Genomic DNA, 10000 nt, shown 5'->3' on the forward strand with positions numbered 1-10000 from the left:
ATCTCTGCCACACCAAACACAGCTCTGACCTGTCTCCTCCGTCTCTTTCCTTTCTCTCTCAGCTGCCTTCAAGAGAGATCTAGAAACCATCCATCAAACGGAGTCCCATTTAAAGATCAGTAATCAGGGACTTACTCTTCCAGGAAGTTCTGCTGTGGTCCAATCACAGAGCCCGGTCTGCAGATCCTGATCCAGGCAATGGCCTCCGCTGCAGTGAAGCGGTAATGTTTCATCAGGTAACAGCCAATCAGAGAGCCCGTTCTGCCCAGACCAGCTAACAGACACAGAGACAGACAGGCAGACAGACAGAACGACAGAACGACAGGGAGTCAGACAGACAGATACAGACAATTAGAGAGACAGACAGAGAATCAGACAGACAGACAGAGACAGATAGTTAGAGAGAGAGAGCGAGAGAGAGAGAGACAGAGAGAGAGAGAGAGAGCGAGAGACAGACAGACAGGCAGAGACAGTTGGTTAGAGAGAGAGAGACAGAGAGACAGACAGGCAGAGACAGTTGGTTAGAGAGAGAGACAGACAGAGAGAGAGAGAGAGACAGACAGACAGGCAGAGACAGTTGGTTAGAGAGAGAGACAGACAGAGAGAGAGAGAGACAGACAGACAGGCAGAGACAGTTGGTTAGAGAGAGAGACAGAGAGAGAGACAGAGAGAGACAGAGAGAGAGACAGATAGAGAGACAGACAGACAGACTTCTGTATACATGTATAGTCTGTATCATTTTTTATACTTTGTACTTTTTCGTGCAATAAAGAAGGAAAAACAGGACATGACAGGAAGTTGTAGGACATGACAGGAAGTTGTAGGACAGGATAGGAAGTGGCTGGATGGGACAGGAAGTCCTCACCCTTGCAGTGGACGGCCACGGCGCCCTCGGTGCTCTCGCAGACCTGCAGGAAGCGGCGTGTGATGAGGTCGCTGGGCGTGCTGCCGTCCAGGAAGAACAGGTCGTAGTGCAGGAAGCCGGCGTCGCTGAAGCGTTTGGAGTCGTAGATCTTCTTGTTCAGACGCACCACGGTGGTCACATTGTGTTTCCTGAAGTACGGGAAGTAGGCCTCGGGGGCGTGGAGCGGGTAACCTGCAGGGGGGTAAACACAGCTGCTACACAACAACAACAACAACAACAACAACAACACGCCAGCCTCCCCTTCATCAAGTCAAAACTGCTCAAAGACCGTCAGACTGGTTTACATTCTCTAAAACAATTCTCATCTGGATTGAAGCAGCTAACATTCAGTGTCTGAGTAAATAATAACATCATTTATTATACGTTAATCTGATTCACAGCTGCTACATGGGGTGTTAAACCTCGACAACACAACTGCATTTTACCGCAAACTTGGGACTAGTTAACTTCCTAAAGCTGACGCAGTCACTGGTTGGGAAGAGTCAGGTTGGTGATTTCACCAGCTGTCTTCTCTCCTCATGGAGACAGACAGTGTGTGTGTGTGTGTGTGTGTGTGTGTGTGAGAGTGAGACAGAGAGTGAGAGAGTGAGAGAGAGACAGTGAGTGAGTGAGTGAGTGAGTGTGTGATATGGAGGAGAGCAGGGAGAGGAAATCCAGCTGAACGTGTGTAAATAGCGTTTAAAAAAATAAAAAAGAATAACCAACGCAGTGTGCGGCGGCTGGTGTTGATAGCGAGGCGCACGCCACACATTAGTCTACGGGTGGGAAACACTGACAGCTCTGACAGCTTGGACAGTCTCTCCATGTTAACTCACCGTTCTCTATTTTAGTTTTAGGATGAGGTCCACTGAAGGCCAGGAACTTCCCCGGGACGATCCAGTTCAGATCGCCGTTCTCCACCCGCTGCAAACACACGGACACAGAACACATGACGGGTTTAATTAGAGATGCACCGATAGACCGGCCGCTGACCAGAATTGGCCGTTTTCACGTGCTCGGCCATGACTGGTGACCAGCAGGTCAGTCTGACATATGGTGATTTCATGCTGGTCAACGCTCCAATTAACTGACAACATAAGTTATACCAGTTACAGTTCTCAAGGACGCACGCACACACGGACGCCACGCTCTCTTTCTCCTTTCTCTCAACTTCTCCTCCGTGTGTCGGTGCTATTCTCCACATGTAGGAACCTGGTGAATTAACCTGCAACATGTCAGCTGTTTGGGAATTCTTCAGCGTGTGTGCAGAAGATAACAAGTTTACAATATGCAACACCTGCAAGGAGAAAGTAGGGCGTGGAGGGACGACACCAAAAACCTAAATCACATTTCTTTAGTTGATATTGATGTGAAAAGAAGGAAATGGTTCTAACATTGCTCTTTAGATGTGTGTGAATGTCCCACACCAGGAGTAATTTATATAGTTCTATTTTATAGTGATCCATTATCTGTTCAACACATGTTCTATTAAAGAAAAGATAGAAAATAAATGTGTGTGAGCTGTAAAGTGGTTAGAAAACATGAAATCGGAATCGGCTAAAATCGGTATCAGCTGGTCTAACTCAAAGAAAATCTGAAATTGGAATCGGCCTAGAAAGTTGTAGTCGGTGCATCTCTACGTTTAATCCAATCAGCAGCACCCAAGTTACACATTTCATATATTATCCTCCAGAGGGGGGCGCTCCACTCTCATCTCCTCAACATCTGGCTCCTGTTGGACATTAAACATCTCCTGCTTTGTTGATCTTTTAGGAATCAGGATGAATTATTTAATAGATCTTGTCTTTGTTAGTTTGATGAACTAATCCCGTTGGATATTTCCACAGAGTCTGGTGAACGTGACGCTCCGTTAGGCATTTTGTTTGCTCCAATAAAACCTCCTGAACAGCTGAGACGACCTTCTGCACACGCGTCAAAAGGTTTTCCTTCGCCTGACTAAATAATTAATGACTGCAGTGTTGGGGAGGACAGACAGGTACCGGTGTGAGTATCACCAGTTTATTAATACAGACTTTTCCCTGACATTGTACGGCCTCATTTTTCTACCTTTCAAGGGATTCTACTTCCTTTTTATTACACATAAAAAAAAACATATCACCATCACCAAACCCACCAGACTCCATGTAAATAATCAGGACTTTTAGCGTGTATAGAGCCAGCATATTTACACCAGACTCCATGTAAATAATCAGTACTTTTAGCGTGTATAGAGCCAGTATATCTCCACCAGACTCCATGTAAATAATCAGGACTTTTAGCGTGTATAGAGCCAGCATATCTCCACATGTAAATGGGTGAATTAAGGGTTTATTTCAACCAAACCAGAGTGGTAATTGTTGGAACAGTGGAAAGATGAACCAAGACGGCTTTTGATAGTTTGATTTAGTTTCTGTCCACTTTGAATGAAGTGTGTTTACCATGATAAAAGTCCTGATTATTTACATGGAGTCTGGTGGAGAACCCTGTAAAGCGGTGTGTTTTTTTTTTACCTCGTAGTGTTCGTACTCGTCCACGTCGAAGGTCTCAAAGTCAAAGAAGCCGTGCTGCAGAGCCTGAAACACAACAACAACAAGTGTGACATTACTCAGTGAGTGATCTGTCCCAGTGTCGATGACGTCACTCAGCCAATCAGAACTCACCTTCCTGATGCCCTGCAGACAGTCGAGCACTGTGAGGTTGAAGGTGCAGTTCCCAAAGGAAGCGTCCCTGCAGAGAGAGACAGACACACACACACACACACACACACACACACACACACACACACAGAGACAGACAGACACACACACAGAGAGACAGACAGACACACACACACAGAGAGACAGACAGACACACACACACAGAGAGACAGACACACACACAGAGAGAGAGAGACAGACAGACAGACACACACACATACATTAATACATAGCTGATAATGTAACATGATCAGTGGGGACATTTTCTGCAGATTTAAAATTAAACTAAATCTAGCTCTTCTCCGGGAACCATCACCTTATCGTGGTGGAGAGGTTTGTGTGTCCCTATGAACCTGAGGGCTGTGTTGTCTGGAGCTTTGTGCTCCTGGTAGGGTCTCCCAAGGCAAAGTGGTCTCAGGTGAGGGGCCAGACAAAGAATGATTCAAAAACCCTATGAAAAAACGAGGTAGAGATGATGTGACCCTGCCCGGAGGAAGCCCGGGGCCCCCGTCTGGAGCCAGGCCCAGATGGAGGGCCCGTCAGCGAGCGCCTGGTGGCCGGGTTTGCCACGGAGCCCGGCCGGGCACAGCCCGAAAAAGCTACGTGGCACCTCTCTCTCCAACCCATGGGCCCACCACCTGTGGGAGGAACCGCTGGGGTCGGGTGCGCTGCCACATGGGTGGCAGTGAAGGTCAGGGGCCTCGACGGACCAGACCCGGGCAGCAGACGCTGGCTCTGGGGACGTGGAACGTCACCTCTCTGTGGGGGAAGGAACCGGAACTTGTGCGGGAGGTGGAGCGCTACCAGTTGGATCTGGTGGGGCTTACCTCTACGCACAGTCTCGGTTCTGGAACCATACTCCTGGATAGGGGTTGGACTCTTTTCTTCTCCGGAGTTGCCCAGGGTGTGAGGCGCCGGGCGGGTGTGGGGATACTCACAAGCCCCCGGCTGAGCGCCGCTACGTTGGAGTTTACCCCGGTGGACGAGAGGGTCGCCTCCCTACGCCTGCGGGTTGTGGGGGGGAAAACTCTGACTGTTGTTTGTGCGTATGCACCAAACAAGAGCTCGGAGTATTCGGCCTTCTTGGAGACCTTGAATGGAGTCCTGTATGGGGCTCCAGTAGGGGACTCCATAGTTCTGCTGGGGGACTTCAACGCGCACGTGGGCAATGATGGAGACACATGGAGAGGCGTGATTGGGAGGAACGGCCTCCCTGATCTAAACCAGAGTGGTTGTTTGTTGTTGGACTTCTGTGCTAGTCATGGATTGTCTATAACGAACACCATGTTCGAACATAGGGATGCTCATAAGTGTACATGGTACCAGAGCACCCTAGGCCAAAGGTCAATGATCGATTTTATAATCGTTTCATCTGATCTGAGGCCGTATGTTTTGGACACTCGGGTGAAGAGAGGGGCAGAGCTGTCAACCGATCACCATCTGGTGGTGAGTTGGGTCAGAGGGTGGGGGAAGACTCTGGACAGACCTGGTAAACCCAAACGGGTAGTGCGGGTGAACTGGGAACGTCTGGAGGAGGCCCCTGTCCGACAGACTTTCAACTCACACCTCCGGCGGAGCTTTTCGTGCATCCCTGTGGAGGCTGGGGGCATTGAACCCGAGGGGACAATGTTCAAAGTTTCCATTGCTGAAGCTGCGGCGGGGAGCTGTGGTCTTAGGGTCTTAGGTGCCTCAAGGGGCGGCAACCCACGAACACCGTGGTGGACACCGGTGGTCAGGGAAGCCGTCCGACTGAAGAAGGAGTCTTTCTGGGATATGTTATCCCAGGGGACTCCGGAGGCAGTTGCAAGGTACCGAAGGGCCCGAAGGGCTGCAGCCTCTGCCGTGAAAGAGGCAAAGCAGCGGGTGTGGGAGAAGTTCGGAGAAGACATGGAGAAGGACTTTCGGTCGGCACCAAGGTGCTTCTGGAAAACTGTTCGCCACCTCAGGAGGGGGAAGCGGGGAACCATCCAAGCTGTGTACAGTAAGGATGGGACGCTGCTGACCTCAACTGAGGAGGTAATAGGGCGGTGGAAGGAGCACTTTGAGGAACTCCTAAATCCGACTAATACGCCCTCTATGGTAGAGGCAGAGCTGGAGGATGATGGGGGATTGTCGTCAATTTCCCTGGTGGAAGTTGCTGAGGTAGTTAAACAACTCCACAGTGGCAAAGCCCCAGGGATTGATGAGATCCGTCCAGAAATGCTTAAAGCTCTGGGTGTGGAGGGGTTGTCTTGGTTGACACGCCTCTTCAACATTGCGTGGAAGTCGGGGACGGTGCCTAAGGAGTGGCAGACCGGGGTGGTGGTTCCCCTTTTCAAAAAGGGGGACCAGAGGGTGTGTGCCAATTACAGGGGTATCACACTTCTCAGCCTCCCCGGTAAAGTCTACTCCAAGGTGCTGGAAAGGAGGGTTCGGTCGATAGTCGAACCTCAGGTTGAAGAGGAACAATGCGGATTCCGTCCTGGTCGTGGAACAACGGACCAGATCTTTACTCTCGCAAGGATCCTGGAGGGAGCCTGGGAGTATGCCCAACCGGTCTACATGTGCTTTGTGGATCTGGAGAAGGCGTATGACCGGGTCCCCCGGGAGACACTGTGGGAGGTGCTGCGGGAGTATGGGGTGAGGGGGTCCCTTCTCAGGGCCATCCAATCTCTGTACGACCAAAGCGAGAGCTGTGTCCGGGTTCTCGGCAGTAAGTCGGACTCGTTTCAGGTGAGAGTTGGCCTCCGCCAGGGCTGCGCTTTGTCACCAATCCTGTTTGTAGTATTTATGGACAGGATATCGAGGCGTAGTCGGGGTGGAGAGGGGTTGCAGTTTGGTGAGCTGGGGATCTCATCGCTGCTTTTTGCAGATGATGTGGTCCTGATGGCATCGTCGGCCTGTGACCTTCAGCACTCACTGGATCGGTTCGCAGCCGAGTGTGAAGCGGCTGGGATGAGGATCAGCACCTCTAAATCGGAGGCCATGGTTCTCAGCAGGAAACCGATGGAGTGCCTTCTCCAGGTAAGGAATGAGTCTTTACCCCAAGTGAAGGAGTTCAAGTACCTTGGAGTCTTGTTCGCGAGTGAGGGAACAATGGAGCGGGAGATTGGTCGGAGAATCGGCGCAGCGGGTGCGGTATTACATTCAATTTATCGCACCGTTGTGACGAAAAGAGAGCTGAGCCAGAAGGCAAAGCTCTCAATCTACCGGTCAGTTTTCGTTCCTACCCTCACCTATGGTCATGAAGGCTGGGTCATGACCGAAAGAACGAGATCCAGGGTACAAGCGGCCGAAATGGGTTTCCTCAGGAGGGTGGCTGGTGTCTCCCTTAGAGATAGGGTGAGAAGCTCAGTCATCCATGAGGAGCTCGGAGTAGAGCCGCTGCTCCTTCGCGTCGAAAGGAGCCAGTTGAGGTGGTTCGGGCATCTGGTAAGGATGCCCCCTGGGCGCCTCCCTAGGGAGGTGTTCCAGGCACGTCCAGCTGGGAGGAGGCCTCGGGGAAGACCCAGGACTAGGTGGAGGGATTATATCTCCAACCTGGCCTGGGAACGCCTCGGGATCCCCCAGTCGGAGCTGGTTAATGTGGCTCGGGAAAGGGAAGTTTGGGGTCCCCTGCTGGAGCTGCTACCCCCGCGACCCGTTACCGGATAAGCGGAAGAAGATGGATGGATGGATAAATCTAGCTCCAGTGCAGCGCTGCTTGGGTTGGCGGTAACGTGTGGTTCAGAGCTCCAGAGGGCTCCCAGATCTGGGCTGTGATTGGCTCTCGGAGATACCAGGGATTTAAGGCCTTTTTATGGTTCTGCGTAGAATCGACAGCATACGCCTGCAGACCCCTCTGCGTCTACCCCGGACTCTATGCCGTAGCCTGACGTCACCTCTCCAAACATGGAACTACTACGACGTGGCTTGGTAGCGTTGCATCCCCCCCCCCCCAGCTCATTTCCTGGTTCTCCTTCTCTATAACAACATGAAATCAAGGAGAGGGTTAACTTCTCCTGCTCCAGATCTCACACCATGGTCAGAAAGAACAGGGGAGACACTTTGTTTCTCTCACTATGACTCTAGAGTCACTACTCACTCTGAAGATAATCACACACACACACACACACACACACACACACACACACACACACACACACCCCCAGCAGTATAACACCAGGCCCTTGCGTAGCTACGGAGAAAGCTATGCGTGGAGCCTCAGTAGAACCATGAAACGGCCTTCAGGAACTCAGCCCTAACATCAACAGCTGATATTATTTAGAGTGACAGCAGAGTTAGAGACATGATGTCAGTGGGAATCTTCATTTTCACAGCAGCGTCAAAACTACCTCACCGCTGACACATGACTCACAGTCATATTAATAACTGGGGGGTGTTCAGATACATCTCCAGAGAGATGGAAATAGTTTCATAGTTGGAAACTAATCCATTAATGTCTGCAGCTCTACTCCACACCTCCACTGACGCTGACTGAAAATAACAGACATTAGTGAGTCTGACGGTCAGTGAACGCATCAGTGGTGTGTGAGAATCAGTGGGCGTGGCCTCCTCATGTTCAACAACAACACACACACACACTGCTGTTATATAACCAGAGAGACAACAAGAAACCCTTTATCCTCCTCTCAGACACTCAGACATACATACACACACACACACACACACACACACACACACACACACACACACACATACACACCTTTTGACAACCAGCCTGATGGGAACTGATCTCAGTCACAGCTGACGCTGCTATAATCATCATTATTATTATTATCAACAATCATATTCCTCTAGTTCTGCCTGTTAACCCTGGCTGAAAGGTTCATGACCTAGTACTGCAGTAGTAGTAGTAGTAGCAGCAGTAGTTGTAGTAGCAGTAGCAGCAGTGGTAGTAGTAGTAGTAGCAGTAGTTGTAGTAGCAGTAGCAGTAGTGGTAGTAGTAGTAGTTGTAGTAGCAGTAGCAGCAGTGGTAGTAGTAGTAGTAGCAGTAGTTGTAGTAGCAGTAGCAGCAGTGGTAGTAGTAGTAGTAGTAGTAGCAGTAGTTGTAGTAGCAGTAGCAGCAGTGGTAGTAGTAGTAGTAGCAGTAGTTGTAGTAGCAGTAGCAGTAGTGGTAGTAGTAGTAGTAGTAGCAGTAGTTGTAGTAGCAGTAGCAGCAGTGGTAGTAGTAGTAGTAGCAGTAGCAGCAGTGGTAGTAGTAGTAGTAGTAGCAGTAGTTGTAGTAGCAGTAGTTGTAGTAGCAGTAGCAGTAGTTGTAGTAGCAGTAGTTGTAGTAGCAGTAGCAGTAGTTGTAGTAGCAGTAGCAGTAGTGGTAGTAGTAGTAGTTGTAGTAGCAGTAGCAGTAGTGGTAGTAGTAGTAGTAGTAGCAGTAGTTGTAGTAGCAGCAGTGGTAGTAGTAGCAGTAGCAGTAGTTGTAGTAGCAGTAGTTGTAGTAGCAGTAGTTGTAGTAGCAGTAGCAGTAGTTGTAGTAGCAGTAGCAGTAGTGGTAGTAGTAGTAGTAGTAGCAGTAGTTGTAGTAGCAGTAGCAGCAGTGGTAGTAGTAGTAGTAGCAGTAGTTGTAGTAGCAGTAGCAGCAGTGGTAGTAGTAGTAGTAGCAGTAGTTGTAGTAGCAGTAGTTGTAGTAGCAGTAGTTGTAGTAGCAGTAGTTGTAGTAGCAGTAGCAGTAGTTGTAGTAGCAGTAGCAGTAGTTGTAGTAGCAGTAGCAGTAGTGGTAGTAGTAGTAGTAGTAGTAGCAGTAGTTGTAGTAGCAGTAGCAGCAGTGGTAGTAGTAGTAGTAGCAGTAGTTGTAGTAGCAGTAGTTGTAGTAGCAGTAGTAGCAGTAGCAGTAGTTGTAGTAGTAGTAGCAGTAGTTGTAGTAGCAGTAGTTGTAGTAGCAGTAGCAGTAGTTGTAGTAGCAGTAGTTGTAGTAGTAGTAGTAGCAGTAGTTGTAGTAGTAGTAGCAGTAGTTGTAGTAGCAGTAGTTGTAGTAGCAGTAGCAGTAGTTGTAGTAGCAGTAGTTGTAGTAGTAGCAGTAGCAGTAGTTGTAGTAGCAGTTGTAGTAGCAGTAGCTGTAGTAGCAGTAGCAGTAGTTGTAGTAGCAGTAGTTGTAGTAGCAGTAGCAGTAGTTGTAGTAGTAGTAGTAGCAGTAGTATAGTTAGTGGAGGGCTCACCTGAAGGGCAGGTAGGAGGCGTTGGAGCCAGAGATCAGAGCTCTGTAGGCTTCTTCTGGAGTTTTCTTCAGGTAGATCACCTGACACACACACACACACACACACACACACACACACACACACACACACACACACACACACACACACACACACGGCTTACTTTCTCTCTTCTGAAAGGGGACTTTCTAGCCTGACCACCCAGACCCACATCCAGATGTTGGGTCTGGGTCTGAGTCTGACCCACATCCAGATGTTGGTCTGGGAGCTCC

The 10000-nt window shown here is 49.6% G+C and overlaps 1 protein-coding gene across 2 annotated transcripts in view; it reads right to left on the reverse strand.

The window, feature by feature from the left end:
• cdc14ab (cell division cycle 14Ab) overlaps positions 1 to 10000 on the reverse strand; it is a 28965-nt gene that overhangs the window by 11039 nt on the left and 7926 nt on the right. For both annotated transcript variants that reach the window (XM_031312023.2, XM_036007244.1), the window contains exons 6-11: positions 9732 to 9811; positions 3565 to 3631; positions 3415 to 3477; positions 1741 to 1828; positions 866 to 1096; positions 136 to 274 (exon numbers count right to left, since the gene is read on the reverse strand). In XM_031312023.2, coding sequence (XP_031167883.1) covers positions 136 to 274; positions 866 to 1096; positions 1741 to 1828; positions 3415 to 3477; positions 3565 to 3631; positions 9732 to 9811 — 668 coding nt within the window. The remainder of the gene's footprint in view (positions 1 to 135; positions 275 to 865; positions 1097 to 1740; positions 1829 to 3414; positions 3478 to 3564; positions 3632 to 9731; positions 9812 to 10000) is intronic.

Source organism: Sander lucioperca, chromosome 11 (assembly GCF_008315115.2).
Source record: "Sander lucioperca isolate FBNREF2018 chromosome 11, SLUC_FBN_1.2, whole genome shotgun sequence".
Classification (NCBI taxonomy): Eukaryota; Metazoa; Chordata; class Actinopteri; order Perciformes; family Percidae; genus Sander; species Sander lucioperca.